The sequence below is a fragment of the Miniopterus schreibersii genome, assembly GCF_964146895.1.
Source record: "Miniopterus schreibersii genome assembly, chromosome: 12".
Taxonomy (NCBI): domain Eukaryota; kingdom Metazoa; phylum Chordata; class Mammalia; order Chiroptera; family Miniopteridae; genus Miniopterus; species Miniopterus schreibersii.
Genome location: NC_138112.1, coordinates 55,634,130 through 55,661,950, shown reverse-complemented (window position 1 = coordinate 55,661,950; position 27,821 = coordinate 55,634,130). Strand labels below are relative to the sequence as shown.

Below are 27,821 nucleotides of genomic sequence, written 5' to 3'. Positions count from 1 at the left end.
AGGATAGATAATGAAAATACATGGTGCCTCCCAAAAATGTATACACACTTTGATAAAGTCAGTGTTTGTTAAACTGAAAAGGAGTGAAAATCAAGTCAGTTATAAGCTGTTAAAGTGTGTATATTTTTGGGACATCCTATATTGACAGGGCCAATATCTGGGTTGTGGGATTACAGGTGAGTCTATTTTGTATTTGGTGTAAGTAAGTGGTCTAGTTTCATTTGTTTGCATGTATCTGTCCAATTTCCCCATCACCATTTATTGCATAGACTGTCTTTATCCTATTTTATGTTCTTGTGTCCTTTGTTAGATATTAATTGGCCATATAGGCATGGGTTTATTTCTGGGCTCTCTATTCTGTTCCATTGATCTATATGTCTGTTTTTACACCAGTACTGTGCTGTTTTGATTACTATAGCCTTGTGGTATAGTTCGATACCAGGTAGCATGATACCTCCAACTTTGTTCTTCTTTCTAAAGATTGCTGAGGCTATTTGACGTCTTTTGTGGTTCCATATAAATTTTTGAATTATTTGCTCTAGTTCTGTGAAAAACCCCATTGGTATTTTGATAGGAATTGCATCAAATCTATAGATTGCTTTGAATATTTTAATGACGTTGATTGTTCCTATCCATGAGCATGGTACATGCTTCCATTTATTTGTATCTTCTTCAATTTCTTTCTTTAGTGTCTTATAATTTTTTGAGTATGAGTCTTTTACCTCCTTGGTTAAATTTATTCCTAATTTTTTTTTTTTTATGCAGTTGTAAATGGGACTGTTTTCTTAGTTTCCTTTTCTGATAGTTCACTATTGGTGTATAAAAATGCAACCAATTTCTGCATATTTATTTTGTATCCTATTACTTTACTGAATTCATTTTCCAGTTCTAGTTTTATTGGTGGGAGCTTTGGGTTCTCTATATACAGTATCATGTCATCTGCAAATAATGAGTTTTACTTCCTCCTTTCCAATTTGGATGCCTTTTGTGTCTTCTTCTTGTCTAATTGCTATGGCTAGACTTCCAGTATTATGTTGAATAAGAGAGGTGAAAGCAGCCCTGGCCAGTTTGGCTCAGTGGTTAGAGCGTTGGCCCGTGGACTGAAGGGTTCCAGGTTCAATTCTGGCCAAAGGTATGTACCTTGGTTGCAGGCTTGATCCCCTGCCCTGGTCAGGGTGTGTGTGAGAGGCAACCAATCAATGTGTCTCTCTCACATCAATCTCTCTCTCTCCCTTCCACTCTCTCTGAAAAGCAATGGAAAAAATATCCTCAGGTGAAAAAAAAAGAGTGGTGAAAGGAGACATCCCTTGTCTTGTTCCTAATCTTAAGGAAAAAGCTTTTATTTTTCCTATTGAGTATGATGTTAGCTGTAGGTTTATCATATATGGCTTTTATTATGTTGAGGCATGTTCCCTCTATTCCCACTTTGCTGAGTTTTTATCATAAATGGGTGCTGGATTTTGTTAAATGCTTTTTCTGCATCTACTGGTATGATCATGTGGTGGTTTTTCCCCCTTCATTTTGTTTATGTTATTTGATTTGCAGTTATTGTATCAACCCTGCATCCCAGGAATAAATGCTACTTGATCACTTGATCGTGGTGTATGATCTTTTTAATGTATTGCTGAATTTGGTTTGCTAATATTTTGTTGAGAATTTTTGGGTCTATGGTCATCAGGGACATTGGACTATAATTTGTTTTCTTTGTAGTATGGAAGGCTAGTTGTTTTTTTCCTACCACACTTTTTCCTGTTTCTCCTCTATGTTAACAGAAACTGATAGGAGTCGAAATGTTATTTTAAGTTGTTTTGACTTGACATAAATAGCTACAATCAGCAACTGAAATAAACTTGCATTTTTAACCTCCTTTAACTGGTTTCTTGCTCCTAGCATGGATTACACACACACTAGGAATTTCACCTAGGGCAATATGAGTTAAACACCATTATTACCTTGGGTCAAATTAGTTTGCTGCTTCATAACAAAAAAAGAAGACTTGCCAAAAATGAGTCCTAGACCCTGAGTAGGCCACAAAATGAACCACAGATTTGGAACTAGTATTAGCTTATTTCACTTTGGGAAAAGTATTTGAATTTTCTGGCCTTCTGATTCTTCAACCTTCAGAATCACAGTTGGAGCTGAGAATTTTATTTCCTTCCAGCTCTAAAATTCTTTAATGTTATGTCAGAGCACAATTCTAGAGCCTGTAATAGTGGTCGGCTCCAGTGAGTCTCCACAGAATAGCCCTTGATGATTCAGAGGGCTGGTTAGGAGCAGTGGAGGGGGAAAGGCATAAAGATGTAGAAATTAACTTAAGAATAATACCATAGTTTTCCCCAAGACTGTCCAGGTCTTAATAGGTCTTGTGAAACAGTGGGGTTTTTTTCTTTTCGGTTTGTTTGTTTTTCCCATTGTCTGCCAGGTTTTATTTGTAGAGTCTAGTGAACTTGTACCAGAGAAAGCTGCAAAAAGTGGTTTGGTGAGTCACAGGGAAGGGATGCTAGAAGCAGGTCCCTTTATCAGAGGCTGAGGGACTCCGTCAGGTGGAGGACAGAGGACACCAGAGGCGGGAGGTGGCTGGGGGCAAGTCCAGGCAGGCAGCAGGAGGTCTGCAACTGGGTGAGCTGAGGCTTGAAGGGTAGGGCTTGCCCTAGCCTGCCTCCTGCAGGTCTCAGGCCCTGGGTCATGCTCACCCATCCCGTGAATATAGGGAACCTATGCTGCTGGCCTCTGAGCAGCAAGAGGAAGGGCTGCTGCATTTCAAGGATCAGCAAAGTGTGGGCCATAGAGATAGCTGAGGCCACAGCCAGCTCTATCAGGGTCTTCGTCAGTTACAGTATCGTTTGATGCTACATCACAAAAATCTGAAGATCCGGGTCCTCTGTCAGCCTGCACGGTTAGGGTTGTAAGAAAAGTAAAAAAATTCTAGTTTCTCCATGACTGCCAGCATGTCCTGGTTGCTCTTGACTTTGATGTCAGGAGAGCATCATCAGGAGAGTGGGCTGGATCTTGGCCATCTCCGTCTTCCTCATGATGACCTTGAAGATAGAGAGACTGAGAGCCTCCTCCATGTCTTTGAGACTGTGTTTTGTGTTTGGCGGTACGAGGATCACCATGCGCAGGTGGTGGAGAGTTGCTACTGCTCTACCTTGACCTTCAATGTCAGGTCAGTGAAATGGGCCACCGGATACTTCTTGCTAATCATCATGGAAACTTTTTTTTTTTTTTTTGAGAGAGAGAGGAAGGGGGAGAGATAGAAACATCAATTAGAGAGAAACATCATCGATCGGCTGCCTCCTGCATGCCCCCTACTGGGGACTGAGCAGGCAACCTGGGCATGTGCCCTGACTAGGAATCAAACTGGTGACCTCTTGGTTCATAGGTCCACACTCAACCACTGAGCAACACTGGCCGGGCATCATGGACACTTTCATCATAGAGGATTTGAAGTGAAAGGGTTCCCTCTTAGTTTTTGTGTGATCAAATGTTGTTTTCCACTTGTCACTTAGGTATATCACATTGATGAGGGCAAGTTGGGTGTCGGAGGGTAGGCTGTCTAGCAGGTGGCTCAGCTTGTGGTTGGTCTTCTTCACCACCCAGGTGTTTATGAGCTCCACCTTGACATTACTGTCGTTTCCCAGGACCCTGGGACTGTCATACAGGTTCTGAGAGCCATTCACAAAGGCATCCCATATGGCGAGGCCTGGGCTGTGAATATCTGAGATGCTGAGGTGAAGCCTTAGGACATGAAGGCGTTTGGGGCCTGGTGGACATAGGCAGAGTTCTTGGGGGTTGGAGAAGACGAACTCCAGGTTCTTGTTGCTGTCCCTGCCCCATGCAGGACCTGAATAAGCAGGCTGGGGACACTGAAAGAAGATAAGGCCATGTTGGTCTTGGCCTTCTTCACTGCAGAGAAGGCACTGTAGGGCTTCATGGAGAAATCTATCAAAGCCTCCCCAACATGTCTTGCTGAAGGACTCTCCAAGTCAGGGCAGTCAACGACAGGCCCTGAGCAGAGGGGCCCAGTAGTGGGCTGGGTAGTTGGTTGGGTGAGTTGAGTTGTTGACTGGATGCAGGGCTGGGAGGTGGTTTGCAAAGTGGTATTGGCTCTTAGGATGGTTGACTTGGTTGTTGGCATGGGGGAAGAGCCCACTGTGTGTTGAACGGATTGATTCTTGGGGATCTCTTTCTCTGAGATGCTTCCTTTGCTTTCTGCTGGCAGGTTCTCTGGATCCATTGGACTGTAGCTGGTACCATTCAGATTTGAGGAGGCTCTATCCCCAGCCAGCAGCAGCAGCAGCAGGAGGAGGGTCAGCCGAATCAGCCTGGAGGCCATCTGGGCGGTGACGCCAGCCAGGACCTGGACCTGCTTCGGAGCCAGCTTTGAGGTCATCCCCTTACCCCATGAGGAGGGGTCCACCCCCATTCCATTGTGAAATATTTTAAAACTCACTTAATAAAAATGTTCTAAGCCACATTTGGCCAGAATATGAATTTGTTAGATAAATCTGATCTGAAGAATTTTCTTCAGGAAAATTGCCTGAAGTTGGCCCTGTGTTTTATATTTTTATTTAACTTAGATCCACATTTTGGATACAGTTTCTTACACTTGATTTGACTTACTGAACTCTGTGAATAAAGACGCCCAACAAGCTTTCGAGGATACCTTACAGCAAGCAGTATAAGCTTTAAGAGCTCTTTCACCCTTTTCCTATTTATGTGGAATTCCTATTAATGTCAGAGGGATTTACTGTGATTGAAATGAAGGGAGTCTGTGCCCTTGAAAAGTCTGTAAGCAGACTTTAGGCATATCAATGGTATTACATATTTATGAACATCATATAAAAGCTTAAATAACACTAACATGAACAGAATAAAATAAGATGTTGAAGATAAGTCTATGTTAGCAAGTGAAGAGTATCGGAGGGGAAACTGAATCAATTTCCTGAATAATTGTCTTGTTTTCTAACTTTAAAGTTGGGATGGAGTATTGGGAGGAGGTCTGGTTGGATAACGGAAGTACCTTCTCTCAGGTATAAGGCTCTGTATGTTTGAGTTAGTAGATCAAGGATCGCAAGGATAGACTATATTTTTCTTCCTGACGAATCTTTTTTTCTGTTCTCTTAAGATGGTTTGTCTCTGCATCTTCTCATTTATCAGTTAGAGTCAGGGGAAGATGGGTAGGTATTTTATCTATATCCTACAACTAATTAAAAAATGTTAAAATTAAAGTATAGTTAGCATATAATATTGTATTAGTTTCAGGTCACAGCAAGTCTATTGACTATCACCATGCAAAGTTATCACAATATAATTGACTATATTCCCTGTGTTGTACACTACATCCTTGTGGCTTATTTATTTTAAAACTAGAAGTTTGTATCCAATGCTTTGTACTCATCTCAATTGACTCTCATAATAATCCACAAAGGTAGGTAATGTTATTATCTCTGTCTTAAAGGCAATCAATTTAAGGTCCTCTTCCAAGGTGATCTAATCTATCCCCAAGGATTAAACACTTTCTTATGCTGTCGATTCCCAAACCTATATCTCCAGCTAAGAGTCTTCTCTGAAATTCTGACTCATTATTTTCAGTCACCTCTTGACCTTTACATATGAATGTCTCACAAATATATAAATATATATATATAATTTTTAAATATATCTTTATTGATTTCAGAGAGAGGAAAGGAGAGGGAGGGAGAGAGACAGAAACATCAATGATGAGAGTCATTGATCGAGCCCACAACCCGGGCATGTGCCCTGACCAGGAATCGAACCCCGGTCGCCTGGATCCTAGGTCGACACTCAACTGCTGAGCCACGCCCGGCCGGGCACAAATATCTCTAATTTGCAAAAACAGAACCATGGATTTTTGTAGCAGATGCTGGTGGTTGCCTATTCAACTCCATTTTCTCCTTCTTTCTTATGTGCAGAGTCTTGATGTGTTAGGTCTTCCACCTCCCTCACCATATGGCTCAGAGGAAGATGACCCTGCCCCCAGCACTAGGGGTAGATCTTGACTGATCTAAGCTAATGATGATGATCCTATCTCTCATCAGTGATTGGTTAAAGATATACATATGAATAAATTTCAGCCAAATGGGAGCTGTTTGCTGGGACGCTTCTGGAAAAAATTTTTCTCCCTTCTAAGTAGTTAGTAGACAATATGGCCCATTTCTTCCTCTTTATGTTGTTGTCCCTGGATATGATGCTCCGAACTGAAAGCAACCTTGCTATCAATGTGAGTATGGAGCCAACACCAGAGGAGGCCAAGACAAGGAGAATCACTGAAAACTAGAGTAGGAGACTCAGTAAACCATACCTCGGGTCTTCCATATCTTGACTTTCTGTTATCTGAGGTAACATATTTCCTTATTAACTCAATTTGAGATAAAGTTTTCTGTTATTTGTAGCCAAAGTGATCCTGTTAACCATTTTTACCCCTAAAGTATTGGCCCTCCTTTCTTCTCTATTTCATTAAATGACTACACCATCTAGAGAGTTGTTCAGGTAGGAACCCCAGGATTTATTATTTCACTTTGCTTTGCCTACTTCATATGAAACCCATCAGTAAGTCCTACAACTTGGAGGAGAGGAGTAACAGGGTAGTAAAGAGAAGAATGCTGTTACCTTGAAGTTTCTATCTTGAAAATGAGAGAATAATGTTCTCTATAATAATAGTATAACATAAGTAAAGGGGTCAGGAACAGGATCTGACTAGGAGGCAAAGAAGATAAATGTTATAAACTTGCTGAGTTTGTCTTCTTGCTTTTCATTAAGATTTGAACTGAAAGTTAAAAGAGCCTGTTCTGCGTGGCTCAGCAGCTAAGCGTCGACCTATGAACCAAGGAGGTCATGGTTTGATTCCCGGTTAGGGCACACGTCCCGGTTGCGGGGCTCAATCTCCAGTAGGAGGCGTGCAGGAGGCAGCCGATCAATGACTCTCTCTTGGTTGATGTTTCTCCCTCTCTCCCTTTCCCTTCTTCTCTCTGAAATCAATTTTAAAAAAAAGAAAAAGAAAAATACGATATATTAGGAAAAATTTAGTCTTAGGAAGAATATGTTTACTGTAAATTTTAGAGACTACTGTAATTTGGGCACTATGAACTATTACACAAAACTCTTTGGGCTATATGCAACTTTGACTTAAATTTAAGTATATATTTATAAATATTTAGGTATCGTATATCACGTGCCAAGCACTGTGCTGAGGTTGCAGATACAAAAATGAATAAGGTATGATCCTTCCTCAAAGGCATGGAAACAAATAACTGTAATGAAAGGTGGTAAGTGCTGTGACTGTAACAAGTCATAAGCACTTGTTTTCACTGTAGCATTTGTGTAGGCTGTGGAAACCTGTTCATTTACTTTATGCATATAACATTACTCTTCAATGTAGATATTATCTCCTGTTATTTGCCTAGGGAGTCATTGTGCTTATTCATGACAAATTCTAAGTAGCTCTAGGCCTATTACTATAGGATGTGAAACTGTGATTACAGAGAACCTAGTTTGGGAGACATGTAAATATATTCACTCCCTTAACCACATCAAGTGAAAATGACATATTTCCACTCTCTGACAATTATGGCTACAGTTGCATTAAGACATTCTGAGGACTTAACCTACACCAAATGTAAAAATGATTCCACATTATAATAAAGATTCACAATCTATTCATAAAAAAGAACATACCCGTTGTAGTGAGGAAAGCTTTTACTTTGCATATATGTAAATTTACATCAGACGAACTGAGAAGAGGCAATGAGGAAAGAGCTAAAGGAGAAAAAGAGGGAGTGCAGAGAAAGAAGAAAAACTTCCCATCAACTGGGCTTGGATTTAGATGCCTGATGGCCACCTAACATATAGCTCACTCATTCATCAATTCATTCAATTAATTAATACTTGAGTTCTTAAAAATAACAGTCACAACAACAATAGTAACAATTAACAATAATAAGTCATCATACACTATACTTACTGCCTGTCAAGCACAGTACTATGCACTTCAAGCACCTCATCTATCATATTTATATCATAGAGGTATGTATATCATGCTCCCCATCTTTCTGATGTGGATTTTGAGGCACAGAGAAATCAAACGCCTTGCCCCAAATCATCAGCTAGTGAATGGCAGAGTCAAAGTTTGTATCAAGCCATTTGCTTTTAACCACTGTGTGTGTGTACCATCCACTGTGCTAACCTTTGGGGATTTAAAAGTCAATATGACCAGAGTCCTTGTCCTGAAGTTCACAATTTGTTAGGAGAAAGAAAGTGCAAATGATTGCAGAGGCCTGTGATAAATACTTCAACAAATACTTCTGCGAATACAGTGATTGTACCAAGGAGGAATGATTAACTCTGCATAGAAGGGAGTGGAGGGTTGATGACGTTTCAAAGAGAAGATGTGGAATTTAAAGGAGAGCTGGAGTCTAAAGAAGGAGAAGGCGTTTTGGGGCAGGGAGAGTGACAGTAAAGGTAGAAGAAGCATCCTGTGCTAAAGCTAAGGGAATGTCTGGTTGGAGTGAGTTACCAGGGAGGAAAAACCAGGAAAGGACTACAAGGATGTATCAGGCAAATGGGAGAGGTATATGAAATTCTAAACAGTTTTAATATATTTATTAATTTTTAGATAGGACATGTCTCTATTAGCAATCTATTAAAAGATAAAACAGCCCAACCATTCAATTAGCATTCACTATAAAATGTAACAACTTTTGATAAAAATTTTAAAAATTCAAGGACTTACCCAACCATTGTTTTCACTTTGGGAATATCACTTTTAGGCCACTGTACATATGGACATTAAAAAAAACACCCATAATTTCCATCTTATTATGCTGCATTAAAATATCTTTTAGGTATTTTGACATAGATATCTGGACCAGGTAGTTTCTATCTAGTTACTGGAATCAAAATTATGATGTTCAGAGAAGAAAAACAAGGTAGGCAACATACAGAATGCAGTCTTAAGGTTTCTACCTGTGAGGTATTTGAGAGAAAAATCTCTACTTGGGGGAAGGTGTCTAGCTAAAAATGAATTCTCATGTAGGTCCCTAAGTTTTCTATAAAAAAACTTACCCATCTGACCCCAGCCCTTCAATAAAAAACCCTGGGCTGGGGTCAGATGGCTAGAATAAAGCCCTCCTTTAGAATTTTCCCCTTTTAGGCTTTAGGCTTTCTTTCACTTCTTCCCCAGCAATAGACTAATACCATGAATTATATCAGTGTCAGATAGAGGAGCAGGCAGCATTGTTTCTAGTATGAGTCCGTTAAGTAATCATATGATAACTGGTAATTATGGTAATCATATGATAAATATAAATTATATACAATAACAATGTTATGATTACAATAAAAAGAGGTCTGTTCCCTCAGGATAATTTTTCTATTATTTTTTGTGTAATCTTCAAAATGCCATTTTAGCGTACTCTAACTTACTCTATCCTTTTTTATTTTGATATTTAGGTTATTTCCAATTTTATTCTATTATAGATAGTGCTGTGATAAATATCTTCGCATACGTAATTTTTTCTTCATGTTATTTCCTTTATACAAATTCCCTGGAGTTAGGGGGCAAAAAAGGACATTTTCATACTTCTTCTTGTGTGTTATCATATTGTTTTGCGATATCATATTGTTTTGATCATCAGTATGATTATAGCTACAGTTTTTCCTTTATTATTTCACTTAAAAATCAACATTTAGTTTTTTCATGGCTAACACCTTTACACGATTCAAACGTAAGAAAGTATAAAGAGGTAGACAAGCCTCTCTGTCCTATTCTCATCTATAGTTTGCACCGCTCACAACAAATAGGTAACATTAGATTTTTTTATCTTTCCAAATATTTTTAAAATTTTATTATTTTAAAAATGGATTGATTTTGGGGGGGAGAAAGAAACACTGATTTGCTGTTCCACTTATTTATGCATTCGTCGGTCGATTCTCACCTGTGCATTGACTCGGATGGAACCTGCAACCTCGGCATATAGGACTGCGCTCTAACCGACTGAGAGGCCGGACCAGGACTCCATAGAATTTTTTAAAAACATGACTATGTAAATCAGTAAATGTTTTATTTATACAAAGAAAACCACCAAACAGCCAGAGACAGCTTTTAAGAAGTCAATTACCTTTTGCCTCAGCTGTCCAGGATTTCCCACGCATGCTCAGCTAGGCATCTTAAGGCCTGGAAACCGGAAACGCTCTTGGGCGGGCAAAGGTGAACCGGAAGTGCTTGGGGCAGGCACGGAGAGGAGAGGCGCTTAGCGGAGGTCGGTGAACCGTCTGTACCTTGAGGGTGGGCTGTTTAGAAGCAGCTCTTATCTTTGCCTCCAGGGTTCGTTTAAGGGTTTAACCTGCGTCGGTGGTTGCCGGACCTTCCCCTTCCTCGCTCGGGCTGCTGAGCGGTTTCCTTGCCCAGAAGTCTCCTGACTGTTGCGTTGGCGGCGGTGTCTAGAATCTTCCACCCGCCTGACGAGGGAGCAGCCATCACCCTCAGGCCTCAGCCTCTGCTGGGGCTTCTCGGGGCTTTTCCTGAAACGCTATCGAGGCTGCGGGTTACTAAGGTGGGTCTTGTCTGTTAATTATAGAGAAGCGCAGTTACAGGAAAGCGCAGAGGCCGTCTGTCCTTTTTTTTAAAAGGTTTTGTTTGTTTTATTTAGAAACTTCACGTTTTCGTTACGCATACGAGGCAATTATGTTCGTCATTCCTGTGAAAAATTTCAAACAAGTTTGGAGCTCCAGGTTTGCGACAGTTTGAATCTGCACCACCTTTGGTGGATGTTACTTGGCAGAACGTTTCAAGTATAATGCAGAGATTTTTCTAGCAGTGAGCAGTTGCGGAAGTGTGTAAATCCCCAAGGAAAATGCCTGCAGTTTTCTTTATTCTTACGGTAGTTATATTCCTTTAGAATCGCCTTGCACAAGCAACTGGAATGGAATTTCCCGCTAATTCTGATAATGCTGAATTGTAGGTTTAAATTATTCCTGTGATTGTTTTAATCTTCCACTTAGCTTTTGGAAACCAGAGAAAACTCTCAAGGCATTTATGGGAGCCTTTATGAGGACGTTCCTTGGAGATATTGTGGGTTTGGTTCCAGAACTCTGCAATAAAGCGAGAGGGGTAATCTTTCTGCTGGTGGAGGGTGTTGCCTTCAATTTGTAAAAAACTGCAACATCTGTGAAGTGCAATAAAGCAAAAGTCCATAAAACGAGGTATGCCTGTAATAGGTATACTCCATTTAAAAAGAAAAGATTCCACTAAGAATCTTCCACTTAGATTAATGAAATCCTTTAACTTTTGATTATTTGCAATTTTGCCTTAGTTGTGATAAATGCCTATGGTTGTGTTTGTTTTGCACCTTTAAAGAAAAACCCTCACTGAACCAGTACAACCTATGTGGGTGGAGTTTTTTCTGCAGTGCTTCACAGTTTTCTCTACCCATTTCATTTTCATCAACACAGGTACTTAGTTTGAGTGTTTATGACAGCCCTTCCTGGCTTCAGGGTTGGATTAAAGTATTGTTGAATTTTTAAACATTATATTTCTCGCTTTGATGATTTATAAATTGTGCTAAAGTAACTTGAGAGAACATTTTTCCATACTCGTTCATGCTATAATATCAGGAAGGAACCTATCAATTTTTATATCATAGTGCCCACTGGGTGGCAGCATAGTGTTTTGAGTTTCTTTGGCTTTCACTGGATTTCATGACTACTGATGCCACAATAGTGTTATTCTGATAGTAGTAGAAATCTGTCATATGTTGAATGCTTATTACATGCCAGGTGCTGGCTTACTCCTTTATGTGTATTTTCTCATTTAATCCTAAATAACAAATCTCAAAATGTGTGACTTAAGAATTCCTATTATTTTTATACCATATGAGGAAGCTGTGGGAAAGAATAAATAATAATGCAAGGTTGATAACTATAAGCCAGTAAGTGATAGAACCAGAATTGAAGCCCAGGTGCTTACTGCTTTGTGCTAATCAAATTAAAGCTATTTTAAATTTGACCAAGTAGTGAAGAACCAGCAGTTAATATGAGAAATCTGTGGATATTCTGAAAGAGGTGAAAAATTGAATATTGGTTTTATGTAATGTGCCTCAAAACAGTTGGGGGTGCATAGTTTCCAAAAGGCAGTATTTCCTAAATTGTGTTCTAAGAAACACTAGCCCTGTGAGATGATTCAGTAAAAAAAGGTCCCTGTTCACCAGTGCTTTTGATTCATTAAAGGCTCTAAAAAGTCCTACAGTAAAGGAACCTGTTTAACCCAACTTTTTTTGAACTCATACATAGCATTCATAAGTGTTTTTTTAATCCTCACCTGAGGATATGCTTATTGAATTTAGAAAGAGAATGAGAGAGAGGGAGGGAGGGAGGGAGGGAAAAAGAGCTGTAGGCATCAATGTAAGAGAGAGACATTGATTGGTTGCCTCCCATGCACACCCCAACTGGGGATCCAACCAGTAACCTAGGTATGTGCCCTGACTGGGAATTGAACGTACAGCTTTTTGATGTATGGGATGAGGCTCCAGCCAACTGAGCCATCCAGCCAGGGTGCATTCTTAAGTTTTTATGATTACACCCAAGTTAAGAAATGCATTTTACATGCAGGCCAGTATAAATATATGTATATACAACTTAAATAAAATATACATGAGGCAGTACTTACCTTTATACTACTCTGTTTTCTATTTTATGTTTTTCTTAGCTTAGCCTTTCATTTAATTTTTTAAAAATTGATTTTAGAGAGCGAGAAAGAAACATCGATTTGTTGTTCCGCTTATTTATGCATTCATTGGTTGCTTCTTGTATGTGCCCTGACCAGAGATCGGAACTGCAACCTTGGCATGTCAGGACAGTGCTCCAACCAACTGAGCTATCCAGCCAGGGCTAGCCTAGCCTTTCATTTAAAAAAAAAAAAAAAAATCTTAAAAAAAAAGACCTTTTACATTGATTTCTTGACCTACAGATGGATCACAGTGTACAGTTTTACTGCACTAGACCTTGGGTCCTATTTTTTTATTTGAAGCACATATATGTATTTTTTAATTTCAGAGAGAGAAAGGGAGAGGGAGAGAGAGATAGAAACATCAATGATGGGATAGAATTATGGATTGGCTGCCTCCTGCCACCCCCTACTGTTAGAATCAGCCTTTATTAAGACATTTTGGCAGTTTATTCTTATTTCTTATTTCGAGCCCAAAACCCGAGGCCCATGCCCTGAGTGGGAACAGAACTGTGACCACTGAACCATACCAGCCGGGCTGAAGCACGTGTTAATGGAACACACTGAGGGAAATGTCAGGGTGTGGTTGAAGGAAGGGATTGATGCAATGGTAAATATCTTTGATGAAGTTAATATTCTTCTATCAGTCCTGGTAATAGTTGAAAGGACAGTGTTTCTTACTGGGAAATTATTTTTTATAAATCAGGCCACTAGCAAAGTGAGAACATAGAACAGTTTTATAGATTAGAATTTCCAGATTACATTATTTGGAACACATGTACCCAAGAATATTAGTTTGCATTATGAATTATAAAAAAAAAAGTGATCCATAAAAGTTTGGGTTAAAGTTAAACAGCTTCTGACTATGCTGATGGTACTGTTAATTTCTAAAATGAGGAGTTAGTATGCAGCATTTTCCAGATTTATTTGACAAGGGAACCTATTTTTAGAGATGTACCTTGTAGACCTTGTGCCCTATAGAATACACTTTGGGAAATGATTATGTAGATAATTAAGGCAAAAATGTTTTTGTTGTAATATGAATATTTTAGGTGAAAATTTTTTATTGTAAATTATTCATGTAATTTTCATAATTTATTCATTCTATTTGCTAATATCCACATAATAGAGAATGTTAGGAAGCAATTCAGCATTCTTAGTTTTCTTATGACCCATGGAAACTTTCTGTTAATAAGCCTTTATGAAATTCTCTGGCACTGATTAATTTCATATAAAACTAAAGCTCTTAGTTTTAAGTTCAATGAGCAATAAATTTCCAGCTGTGTTAGAATCAGCCTTTATTAAAACATTTTGGCAATTTTTTCTTATTTCGTAGTTTGGAAAACTTGGAGTTTAGCTTAAAGGTTATTAGTGCTTTAAGAAATGTTTAAAGGATTTTCCTACATTTTATTTATAAGGTGGCCAAAATGAGTGTTTATGTACTTGATCCAAAGATCTCTGTTGTGTTTCTCTAGATTAGTTAAATTTAGAATACCATTAATAGTTTATTTCATGTTCCATAGTGATCCTTATGAAGAGAATTTGCAATTCTTGCATTTCCTTCACACATCTCAGACCATTCATTTTTATTCTATTTTATTTTATTTTTTAAAATATATTTTTATTGATTTCAGAGAGAGGAAAGGAGAGGGAGAGAGAGAGATAGAAACATCAATGATGAGAGAGTCGTTGATTGAGCCCACAATCCAGGCATGTGCCCTGACCGGGAATTGAACCCCGATCGCCTGGATCCTAGGTCGACGCTCAACCGCTGAGCCACGCCCCGCCAGGCTCAGACCATTCATTTTTAGAATTAAATATTTCTAAATTTAAAAATTTGCCTATACAATCCCTGCTCCTTTTCTTAAAACAAGGAGAAATTTGGCAAAGATTTTACTGTGAATAGAGAATATTTTACTCATAATAGTATAAAATATTTTCTTTCAAGAAACTCAGTGTTTTAATAATTTTGCATAATTTAAAATAATTTAAGAAAATATTTACCAGGTGTTTTCAAAGCATATTCCCCACTGCAGCTTAATAAACCTTCTACAAACATGAAACAGTTAATAAAAAAAATAACATTATTAATGGTAGCATTATAAATTGATGTAAAAAGTGCAGAATTATGTGTAATAAAGAATGGGACAAGATAAGCATTAAAGTGCTGATCATGTGGTACAGGCAACAAGTACAGTCCATAAAAGGAGAAATTAGTGTGAGCTGGATTCATAAGAAAAACTTCACGGAGGCAATGGAATTTCATCAGATTTTAAAATATGTTTAAACAGAGCAGGTAGAGGAAAGCATTCAATATGAGAGAGCAGAATGTATAGGTATTTATTAGTTCAAGCTCCTTAATGTGGCATTAAAGACACCCAAGACCTGCCTGCTTCTCCAGCCTCATCTCATCTCCCAGCCTTTTATGTTAGGCTTTAATCTTAAACTGTTTTTAGTTTCTCATTTAAAATAATGTTTCTTCCACCTGTGCCTTTGCTTATGCTATTTTTCTCCTCTAAAATATCCTTACCTAATTTTTCAGTTTGCTAACTTCTTAACTTTTAAGATTTTTAGCCCAGAAGTCCCTTTCTCCAGGTAGTTGCAGACCTTGCTGGATTACAAGCCCCTTCTTTTTCCTACCATAATACTCCAGGGATCTTTACCATTGCACATTGTATTATAATGATCTTTATATATTTTATCTCTCTCTACCAGAGTTCCTTGAGGACAAGGTCTCTGTATATTTTAAATCGTTACATTTCGAATATAGAAGGGCTCAACAAATGTTTGTTTCTTTTGTTTATTTACATTAATATTTCAGACTTTAGGATTCTCCTTCTGTTATTTTGAAATTGATTTAACAAGATCAGGTTTATACTTGATTTTATAATATTCTATTCTTTTCTGGATCCTCAACAATCTTTGTATCTCAGCCCTATCACCTTATCCGTCACACTACTTTCTAAGAAAAGAGTGTTCTCTCCCTTTTTTCCTAAGGTTAATCATTCAACAATATATTTCTCCTCTACCCAACCCCCAGATCTCACTTTTTCAGTTATCCCCTCTTTTTATAGTTAATCACTTGATCTTTACTGGCTTTTTTCTGTGAGATGTAAGATGTTTCAGTTTCTCTCTTATTCCCTACCTTTCCTTGATTATTTATAACCTTAAAGTACTACGTATACCTCATTTTATATCTCACTTGGTGAGAACTGCTCATCAGTGATTGCCTACTTTCCAGACTAAATTGTGTCAGTAAGAACTACCATGTTATTCTTCTGCCAAATTCAATTTCCCCTTCAGCTATTTCTTGAATTCCTCAATAGTCTAAGAGTTATTCTTTATAGGTTAATTAAATCAGAATTATACTGCTACAAGTAGCACTGATACCATTTACTCCAATTGCTATTGTATTTATAACTATTTTAGTTAATGAGGTTATTTACAAATTGACATAAAAATTTAGACTTAGTTTAGCATTCTTATTTTATAGGTAACGCAAATGAGGCTTCTGCGCTGTGTGCTTTGAACTCTTTGAATGCTTAGAGCACCATTTTTTATCTGTGGTGTTTTTTATATTATGCTTAGTGTTATCATGCCTGGGGTTACACTTATTTGAATACAGTGGTACCTCAGTTTTCAAATATACTCCGTTCCGGAAGACTGTTTGAGATCTGAAATGTTCAGAAACCGAGGGATCAGCAACCCACAGCTAGGCCCCAGGTTCTTGCCCTCAGCGGAAGCTGTGTGGCATGTTCAACTTCCAAGGCATGTTCGAAAACCGAAGCATTTCCTTCTGGGTTTCCGGCGTTTGCAAACCGAAATGTTCATCAACGGAGACGGTAGAAAACTGAGGTACCACTGTAGATGCTTTATTTACTTTTCTAGACCTTGAAGGTAAAGACCATTAATTCAAATTTGTATCACCTGCAGTTTCTTGAACAAAGAGATTTATTGAATTATGTCACTCTGTTCTTTGTCTCTATATAAGAAGTCTAATTTTAAAAATTCATGTGTGAATGTTTTTCCATTTTTCTTCATTACATAATTGCTCTTCTCTAGGTCTTTTCTAGCAGTGTGGTATCTATCAAAGTCTATACCAGTTACAGGAAACACTCTGATTGCACCCGCTACTTTATTTGACTTGGTTATGCAGTATTCTACTCCCCACTTTTCCAAAGGACATGAGTGATCTGTTAAATTCAGTGCAACATGCAGTGCAGCAAATATTGAGTGCCTGACTTTTGTAAATTATTGTATTTAGGCAGTGTGAGGATGTAAAAGTGAGTGAGATTTGGCCACTAGTTAAGGAACTTACACTATAATGGTTAACACAAACATTGCTAATACAAGATAGAATATGAGTCATGTTTTGGTAATTTTTTCCTCAATCTTTAAAAATATGTATACACTAGCTTATATATATGTAATACTTTTAAAATAAATATACACTGTCTTTTAAAATATATTTACACATACAGTAGCTTGTATATATAAATACAGTATTCACACAAGGGTTCACTTTTTGTTACAACTGTTACCTAATTTTACATCTAAAATTTATAATTACTTATGAAGGAGATATTCTTATAAGACTGATTTAGTGTTCAAGTCTTGAGAGTATTCCTAAGACTAAAGGCAATATGATGATATCAACTTATGGGCTAGTAAAACAAAAAGGGAAACTTGAAAGTTAGAGCTCTTTAACAAAGAATTTTTGGGGAAAAACATTCTAGTCACTGAAAAATCAAATTGTTTTTTTTGTATTTGTAAAGCTATTTTTGATGCTTTTGTTTATACTTTTTGAATGTTTTAGCTAATGTCAAAGCCCACCAATCGTTATTATGTGAAATGATAGTGTGAAATTGATGCTGTTATAGTATAACAATAAGGACGTGACTCATGTATTTTATGTACACATGCATTCAACTGTAGTGACAAATGGCTTCATGCTGTGTGATTAAATGCATATTAGCGTTTGCCCTAGGCATTTGATTATTACCATCTTTACTTCATTACATTACCACACTGTATGGCCATATAATTTATAAGATAATACACACATCACTTTGTTGCTGATAGGAATTATTCTGTTTTATGGATGGTGTCCTTTAATTTTGCCTTTCATGGATTATAAAATTGGTTAATATCTGCTGAAGTGAATCACTGGAGAAGCAAATAAAGATGCTGGCCTCAGGTCACAGTGTCATTTGTGATACTGGCAAAATCTTACAGGCTCATTTATCCCTGTACATGATTGATAACAGCATGGGTTAAATGGAGAAAGCTTTGCTTCTATTAAAGGATCATCATGAATGAAGACCTCCCACTTAATAGTCAGGCATGATGAGAAGACAAGAGACTATCTACAGGTCAAATTAAATAACTTAAATAATTTAAGTAGAATGACAGTGTAATTTGTCCATTTTGTGTTATTACTCTGACCCCTATCAGGATTATGGACTAACTTACTTTCCACTGTAGAGTATTTAAGATGTAATTTTTAATAAATACTTTGAAAGATTTAAAAGCCTTTATAGCTTTTAATTGTGGTAAAATATAGATTTTTATTGTGTGCTTAAAATAAAGCTATTTGAAAGAAAAACAGCAATACTGTATAGAGTCAGTAATATGGTGAATGCTGAGGTAATGCTTTAAGCATTTTATAATAAATATATTTTTCAAATATATATTTTATAATGAAATATAAACAATATAAATAATTATAAATGTAATATAACTAATATTTGTTAAAATCTTTGTATTATAAACAATAAATTTACTATTATAAATTACTATAAATGAACTATTTACAAGAGTTTTTTCTTAAGTAACACTTTGAAACCAAGTGATAAAAATAAAGATAGTCAGGATTTTTTTTTTTATTGATTGACTTTTTTTAGTGTGAGAGAAACAAACATCAATTTGTTCCACTTATTGATGCATTCATTGGTTGCTTCTTGTATGTACCCTGACCAGGGATTGAACCCACAAGCTTGGTGTAGGGACGATGCTTTAACCAACTGAGCTACCCGGCCAGGCTAGTCAGTATTTTTTAATGACTACTTTCCAATATGGAATCAGTGTTTGAGCTTAACTATTCAAGTTGTGATTCAAAATATGAGAAGGAATATTTGTTTTTGGAGATACCTATAATAACTGCATTGAAATGTGAGAGTATTTTGACTTGTTAAGAGTAAAATAAGGGTGAAGCTTCAAATTAAATATGACATGTCTATTTTAAATGACCAAAAAGGCACGTTTTGTACATATAATCATCCTCATTTCTTGTTCACTGGCTATTCAACCCCTCTGATAATCCAGGAATTTAATATATTACCTCATTTAATCCTCACACCCTGTGAAATAAGTGTCATCGTCCCTGTTATACAGATGAGGAAACTGAAACCCCCAGAGAAGTCACACAGCTAGTAAGAGAAGACCAATTCAAATCCACATCTGTTTTGGATTCTGTTCTAGGAATCTGCAAATAGGCATATGTCTTTTTCAGAATCACGTAACAAAAATATGTATTTACCACAAAACTTCAAAACGGACTCATTTCTCACTTTATCAAGCTGTTTTATAGTAGCATTGTGAAAACTTTTTTTGCGCTGTGATCCACAGTAAGAAGTTCATTTCATATCGTGATTCGGTATACATACATGTGTTTATATTTACATATAACGAAAACGGGAGTTTTATGAAGCTTAACTACCTGTGAAGATTACCGATATAGTCTAATCTGTTCTAGTCTCTTTCATAAGAAATGCTTGCAACTAAACTGATTTCATATTTCTCCAAGGGTTCTCAACTGAAATAATTCTGTCCCAACTTAAAATATATGGAGCAAAGTGTTTTTCTTCATTATAGAACTTGTATATATCCTATAGAAAAGGAGAGTGAAGGGAAAACATCACTCATACTTTTGATCACTGAAAGACAACTATAGTTAACAATTTGATGTATTTCCTTTCAGTATTTTTTTTCCTGATGGTATTTATATTGGTATGGTTTTAACCATGATGCTTATATAAATTTGAATCCTAATTTTTTGAGTCTAGTATTTTTTATCGAAGTTATGTTTGCATATAATATAAATAATTAAACATTGTTAGCAGAGTTAGTTCAGAAAAACAGAAATATCCCTGCAATTTACTCTTCCCCGGAGCTGCTGCTTTAAACTATTTTAGCTGATTCTTTTATCTTTCGCCCTAACTCCTCCCCCTTCACATACGCTCCATCCTCACTCCTCTGTAGGTAGACTTACCCTGACAGCGTAAGTGCTGCGCGCAGCTGAGCCATTGGAGTATGCTGTGATTATTTTTCCTTGCCTGTACAATAGGTAACAATCCATAACTCAACCCCATACTTTTCTCACATATGCGGTACTCGTATTACTGATTTAAAAACAATTGGCAGTCTGTTAATCTCATCCGATCGAGGCACTTTTTACCAGAGTTTACTAAACTGCTTCCATTTGGACTGGTTGCTCTCCTAGGTTCTATATTGATGTGATTGAAGTCCCCCTGTAAGGTGCCTCTAGAGCCCTTCACAATAACTATGTCTCTTCAAAGCAATGTAAACATTTTCTGGACCATTGACAGCCTGATTGCTGAGAATGGTCTTCATTTTCACAGTAGATGTGGCAAAGAGAACCTTGGTCCTTGACATCATTGTTCAGGTACCAGTTGTATCTAGGAGTCTACCCTGCCTCTATACTTCCATAATGTAAAATAACAAATGCCCTTCTCATTTAAGCTAGTTTCAGTCAAACTTTATATTATCTGCCAAAAGAATTCTAATTCAACGTACTCCTATACATTTGTGTATCTATTTTACCTATATATATCTCTATATATTTACCAGTTGTTATTAGGTGTACAAGACAACTCTTACATTAGATAGCCCTAAGGGCAGGGTAATGTCTTATTTAATTTTCTTTCTTTGTTTTGCTAATTTTTAATTTTTATTTATTTTATTTATTATTTTTTAGAAAACATATCTTTATTGATTTCAGAGAGAGGAAAGGAAGGGGAGAGAGAGATATAGAAACATCAATGATGAGAGTCATTGATTGGCTGCCTAGCCTGCAACTCGGGCATGTGCTCTGACCGGGAATCGAACCCTGATCTCCTGGATCCTAGGTTGATGCTCAACTGCTGAGCCATGCCCGGCCGGGTGCTAATTTTTTATTTTAACCAAAGTAATATTTGCATTTGATTACACACAAAAAATAGGACTGATAAGCACACATTGAAAAACAGCAATCACCTGGCCTGCATTTCTCCATCCCCATGTTCCAGAGTCAGCTATATTACATTGCTTTGGCTATTTCTTTCAGTATTTATCTTTATATATCTAAATACAGTTAACCCTTGAGCAGCGTAAGGATTAGAGGTGCTGACCCCCATGCAGTTAAAAATCTACATATAGCCCTGGCCGGTGTAGTTCAGTGGTTAGAGCATCCACCCATACATGGAGGTGTCATGGGTTGGAGTTCTGGTCAAGGGCAAGTACCTGAGTTGCAGGTTTGATCCCCTCCCCAGTAGGGCCAAGTGTGGAAGGCAGCCAATCAGTGTCTCTCTCTCTCTCTCTCTGTTTCTTCCCCTCCCTCCTTCTCCATCTCTCCCTCCCACTCTCTCTAAAAGTCAATGGAAAAAATATCCTCAGGTGAGGATTAACAAATAAGTAAATAAATAGTCTACATATAACTTTTTTTTAATCCTCACCTAAGGATATGTTTTTTAAATTGAATTTTAGAGAGAGGAAGGGAGAGAAAGAAACATTGATGTGATGTTGCCTCCTGTATGCATAGGACTGGGGATCAAACTCACAAACTAGGTATGTGCCCTGACCGGAATGGAACCCGCAACCTTTTGTTATGCAACCTTTGGTGTACACGAGGATGCTCCAACCAACTGAGCCATCCGGCCAGAGTGAAATCTTCATATAACTTTTGCCTTCCCCAAAACTAAACTATAGGCAGTTGTCCCTTAGCATCTGCTGGGGACTGGTTTCAGGATCCCATGACACCAAAATCTGCTTGTCTACTGAAATCCTCTACATAAAATATTATAGGTCAATGCATACAATTGGCCCTCCACTTCCACAGACTCCTAACTGTGGGTTGAAAACAGTACAGGTACTGAAAACTAAATCTGAGTGTAAGTGGGCCTGTGCAGTTCAAACCTATGCTGTTCAAGGGTCAACTGTAATGTAACTCTGTTTCTTGATGTATACATTTTTACTCTATTTTTTACATCCTGTTATGGTAATTAGTTCACTTACATTATCCACAATCACAACTACTTTCCTTCCTTCCATTTCCCCGATAACCTTATAGCACAACTTTTGTTTGACTCAGTGGTAAGTTTACACCAGTGGATCTCAAAGTGTGAGAAGATCCTTTCAGGGTGTCTGCAAGGTTAAAAATATTTCATAATAACATGACAGTGTTATTCGCATTCTTCATTTTCTCATTAGAGTACAGTGTGAAGTCTTCCATAACCAATGATAAGATATTACAACATATTGAATCCAGTTGTCTCCATTTAAGCCAGATATGAAGGAATTTTGCAAATAGAAAACGATGCCATTTTTATTGCTAATTTTTTTGTTAGGAAAATGTTATTTTTTAAAATAAAAAATCATTTAATGTTAGGATTTCATGGACTTATTTTTATTTGAATTAACAAGTATTTTAACATTTTCTCAGTTTTCATTTTATAAGCTCTGTGGATTGTACCAATGTCAGGTACACAGATTTTATATTGTGTTATTTTTATACAAGATGTTAAGGTTGGGAGAGGCTAAGTGAATGATGTATAGAACTCCCTGTACATTTCTTTGCAAATACCTGTGAATTGATAACTATTAGTCTTTTGCAGCCTAACTCATGCATTTTCTGGGTTGAGATATTTAAGTGTCTTGGTTTTTAATAAAAGGCAGCTTCTCCAGTTCTCCTCTACCAACTTTGTTGATTTAAAGATTGCATTGCTGTTAATTGGTATTCACACCATCCTTACAGAGTGCTTTATATGAAGGCAAAGTTTAGGAGGCACACTAGTTATCTCAGCCTTGGTGTAAAACAATTAGTGAAGGGAACCCAGCCTTTAGGAGGTAGGTGTTAAGGGCAGAAAATTTAGTCCTCAAGGGTACTAGGGTAACAGAAAAGACCTAGCCACAGAGAAACAAAATTCAGTTATTATTATTTTTTGCTAAGTGCTTTGTGTATCAAGGTCAGAATAGGAGTAATGACAAAACTTATTCATGTTAAGCCTAGAGGATTATGGGATACAGGTTATATTTTTATGGTAACTGCGCTTTTACTTGGAAAACCTAGATAAACTTTTTTTTTTACAGTTAAAACCTTTTTATCTTACAGGAAATAAATGTTAACATGGAGAACGATTTTAAGACTGACTCATCGTCATCTACCTATGCTCTTCAAAGTTCTTCAGAGACATTGTTTTCTATTCAGCTATTAGATTTCAGAACAAGTTTACTGGAAGCATTAGAAGAATTACGTATGAGAAGGGTAAGTACCTTTTTAAAATGCTATTTTAATCAGAAAACTTGATTTGCCCAGTCTTCTGTTTTGTGTTTTTGTTTAAAAATAAAAAAAGACCTAACAAAATAACCTCTTATTTAGAAAGAAGAAATATAGTCCAAATAATGAAGCAAAAGAGAAAAGGATAGGTTTAGTTGACATCAGGGAATGGGAAAGAAGAATTTATAAGCCAAAGCAAAAAATATAACAGATTTTGAGATTGTTAAATGCTTGATAAATCAGCTAATATTTCTTGATTGCCTTGGAATACATAGGTGGCACTATAGTTAGATACTATGGATGATTAAAAAAACTATTCTTTAGGAGATTACATTTTTGTTAAGGTTATGAGTTAGGTACCTATGAAATGATTAAATGGAAACAAGGCAATACATGATTGACAAAATAAATGTATATAATAAGTGTTCTGAGTTCAAAGAATAAAATATTCTTAGTTTTAAAGTGATAACCCTGAGATGTTTAGGAAGGAGATATCTAGTACAGTATAAAATTGTAAAAGATGTTTTGTTTCAGCTGGAGATCTGTATTGTTTAAAACTGCTTAAAAGTATTTCATTTCTGAGACTCTTTGTGTATAAATTTAAAGAGTATGTTGTCAACTCTCTAAGACAGTTTGGAGTTGGTAAGATTTTAAAGAGAAGAAAAAAACTCAAACTATTTTAATGATTTAAGGATGAGGTCACCGTGAGGTTACTAGGATTTCTATATAACTGTGAAGGCAGAACAGAAGAGACAGAAAGAAGAATCAGTAGAATGTGGTGACATCTTGAAAATGAGCTATAAGTGAAGGAAAAAAAGAGATTGGAAACAACATTTTCATTATATGAACCTTGTTCTAGGATTCAAAAATACTGAAATTTGTTGTTGTAATAAGAAAACTTAATTACCACAATGTTCTTCCTATTAAAGCTTATCAAAATAACAAAAGTCTGCTTAACAAAGAAGAAATCTTGATAAAAAAGGATATCTGGATAAGCATTAAAAAGAACTAATTTTTATAAAATTAGCTTAAAATGGTATCTTTTCTAAGTAAAACAACTTTAGATAACTATTTAAAACTTTATATTCTGTTTTTTTATGTTTAAAACATTATATTTTGCTCTGTTTATGTTTCCAACTTGAAAAATAAGCTTCTTTTAAAAATCTTTTGAAAAATTTCAGGGTAGCAACAAGAACAGTGTTTTTAATAACCAAATGCAGGTGCATATACTATTTTTAATAACATTCCTCATTGAAAGGAGAACTTTATTCTTAAAAAGGGGGGATTTTCCCATTTTAATGGAAAAATATAGTCATTGATTTTTACATTTACCGTAATGACAACGCTTTAGCCATATTGTTGGATTTTAATCCCCTCCCCATATTTTATTAGGAAAATTGTAAAAATACATAATAGTTAAAAGAATTTCACAGTGAATATCCATATACCAACTGTGGTAGGCAGAGTAATGGTACCCCAATGATGTCTACATTATAATCCTCAGAACCTCTGAATGTGTTACCTTACATGGCAAAAGGGACTTTGCAGATGTGTAAAGTTATGAATTTTGAGATGGAGGAATTATGCTGAATTATTCAGGTGGATCTAGTGCATTTATTCACAAGCGTTTTTATAAGAGGAAGGAAGGGTTATCAGAATCAGAGAAAAAGATGTGATGATAGAGCCAGGCAGCTGCGGCTCAGCGGTTGAGCATTGACCTAGGATCCAGGAAAGCACAATTCGATTCCTGGTCAAGGCACATGCCCGGGTTTCAGGCTCAATCTCCAGTGGGGTGTGTGCAGGAGGAACTGATCAATGATTCTTTCTCATCATTGATGTTTCTATCTCTCTCTCTCCCTTTCCCTTGCTGTCTCCGAAATCAATAAAGACATATTTAAAAACAAAACAATGTGATGATAGAAGTAGGGGGCTAAGGAAAGTGTGAGAGAAAACTAGGCAATTAGTGGTATAGTATGTGGTGAAGCAGCATTTCAGTGCCCCATTAAATTAGTTATACAATGATTAGAACATACCTCTTTATAATTATAATGATTTGTAGAATGTATGTATGTATACTGCATGGAAATCTGATAAAATAGATGTTATTCACATTGCTGAAAGGTAACATTATGACACGTTTCTACTACATTAGGAGTTTAATTTAACTTCATGCTTTCTATTAAAAATTATTTACTTTTTTCGGAACTTTTTATCTTCTATGCATTCTTCAAGCAGCTTTCAAAAATTATTAATAAAAATTCTTATCAAATTGTCAATGAGAAAAGATATATTAAATTTGGTAAGAAAATCCCATCTGTAACTTCAATAAAGTATCCAAGAATATAGAACCTTAAAAGTGTTTTTTTTATTAGCTGCCTTAGGACTACAAGGATTAAAGTGTTTTACAAAAACAATAAAAGAGGAGTAATTTGATGGTTTATTTACTCTTTATAACCTTTAGAAAGTGTCATGCTTTTTTTAAAGTGCTTGCTTCAGGCTGTAGTTTTACAAGATGGGCTGTGTATTGGTCAGGCCTCTTCAGTTCTTGACCCAGAACAGATTTAGGGACATAGCATGTACAGCAGGCACATGTCCAAGCAGCCAAAACTGTAACTGGTACTTTTATTCTCTTTTTCAAACTCATAATCCACCTCCTACGAAATTGCCCAATTCAGTTTCTCATGTTGCCTAATAAAATACTTACTAATCACTCTTTCAGATAGTTTCTTGGTTTGATTAGCTACAAAGTGTTCTAGGTAAACATTTCTAATATGCAGGGGTTAGCCTAAAAGTTCATACTTAAAAAAATCTCTTTCCTCCCCCTCACCACTGTTTTCATATTAGTCAACTTAATCTGTTACAATGATTTCTGAAATAGAAAAATATTAATATTAGAACATTCATAGTGATTCTTAAATTCTATTTTTTCATTCAGTAAATATTTCTAGGGTTTTTTTGAAATGTTCTACCAAATAATCAGAATATACTTGTATGTTTAAAATATGTAATATGATTTTGGGTGGTTTTCTAACTTCTGTGGGATACGAAAATTAAATTCTGAAGTTATTGAAGGAAAGGAATATGTATATCATAACAATCCATACTGTCATATAGAACCCACAGTCTTTTAAAGGCAATATAATGTGTGTTAAAGAGACTCAAGACAGATCACCTCGGCTTACCTAGTATGTGACTTTAGGCAAGTTACTTATCCTCTTGCTAACCCATTTTCTTCATCTCTAAAATGACAATGAAAAGAGTACCTACCTCATAAAATTATACCTAAGATTAAATCAATCAATGCATAAAAAGTGCTTAGAACAATATTTAAATCATTGTGAGGTTTCAGAACCCACTCTAGACGTTAAAAGAGAAGTATATAATCAGGCCTACATGAAGAGAGCAGTGTCTTGCACATTTTCAGTTCATCTGCACTTGCTCAGGGACAGTTCCTATTTTTCCCCCTGTGTATTGATCACATTTTCCTGTGGTTTCCTTTTTTTTTTGCATGCTTTGTAATATTTTGTTTAAAACTAGATATGGCCATTTTGAATATGTGGCAACCCTGGAAATCAGGTTCCTCCCCCTCACCACGGTTGCTGCTTGTTATTGCTTGTTTCTGACATTTCTGAAATAATTTGGTAAAGTCTGAAGTTTTTGTCACGTGTGGCCACTGAAGTCATTGTGCTTTTTAGCTTATTTATCAGCTAGTGCTTTGTTTGACAGAGATTTCCTTAAATATATGGAACCAAAAGAAAAAGCAAAACACCTCCCAGTCTTTGCAGAAGGACTCTCTGTATGTGTGTTCAGACACACCTTCAACACTCAACCCAGCAGTTTCCAGGTTTGCCTCTTGAAGTTTTCAACTGAAGCTTTAGATTTCTTTAGTCATACATTGTGCTATGGCCTGGGCTAATTCTGGAGTATTACATTTTTTTAAATAAAATCATTTTCTACATAACTGCTCCTGCCTGGCTTTGGACCTTTCCCCTTTTTTTGTGCTGCTTCCTAGAGAGAGAGTCTGTCTTTGCAGCTCTATCTGCATGCAGATCCAGCTGTATCTCCCTCTTCTTGTTAGTGGGGTGGTTGCAGCAGGTGGGAGAGCAGGGGCATTCTCTACTGCTCTTATTAAGCCTGATTCTCAGGGTGGGGTCTTCACAAGAGTTTTGATCCCTCCGTCATATTTAATGCTGGACCTAGCATGTATTCCTGCCCCTCCTAGAGCTGTTTTATTTTCCTAGTCTTCTAGCTGCAGTGCGTTTCCACAGGCGCTCTCATGCCGTAGATTTTACTGCCCTTCCCCCTGTAGATTAGGCTTTTGTTCCTTAGGGGATAAGAAGACAGGTCTATCTAGGTAGGGTTTTCAGTGGTGGCTGTTGATCCCCTTTCCTTGCGTCAGAGGGTTTTCACTAGTGTCCTTAGCTATAGTTTTTTGTTGTGCTTTCCCCTGCAGATTAAGGTTTTTGGTCTGGAGGGGAAATAGGAAAGATGGCTTATAGTTGTTGTTCTCCCCAGCCAGTGCCACCA

At 36.7% G+C, this 27,821-nt stretch overlaps 1 protein-coding gene and 1 pseudogene across 2 annotated transcripts in view; one reads left to right on the top strand and one right to left on the bottom strand.

The window, feature by feature from the left end:
• Positions 1-2,519: 2,519 nt before the first annotated feature.
• On the bottom strand, positions 2,520-4,336 carry LOC308565545 (plasma protease C1 inhibitor pseudogene; annotated as a pseudogene). The gene is made up of 2 exons: positions 3,409-4,336; positions 2,520-3,197 (listed from the first exon to the last, which is right to left on the bottom strand). The product of its transcript is annotated as a plasma protease C1 inhibitor pseudogene (transcript).
• The window catches only part of CCDC73 (coiled-coil domain containing 73), a 77,114-nt gene continuing 53,542 nt past the window's right edge, over positions 4,250-27,821 (top strand). Inside the window, exons 1-2 of the mRNA XM_081153077.1 lie at positions 4,250-4,388; positions 23,130-23,282. Of these exons, the coding sequence (XP_081009203.1) occupies positions 23,145-23,282 (138 nt within the window). The 5' untranslated portion in view covers positions 4,250-4,388; positions 23,130-23,144. The remainder of the gene's footprint in view (positions 4,389-23,129; positions 23,283-27,821) is intronic.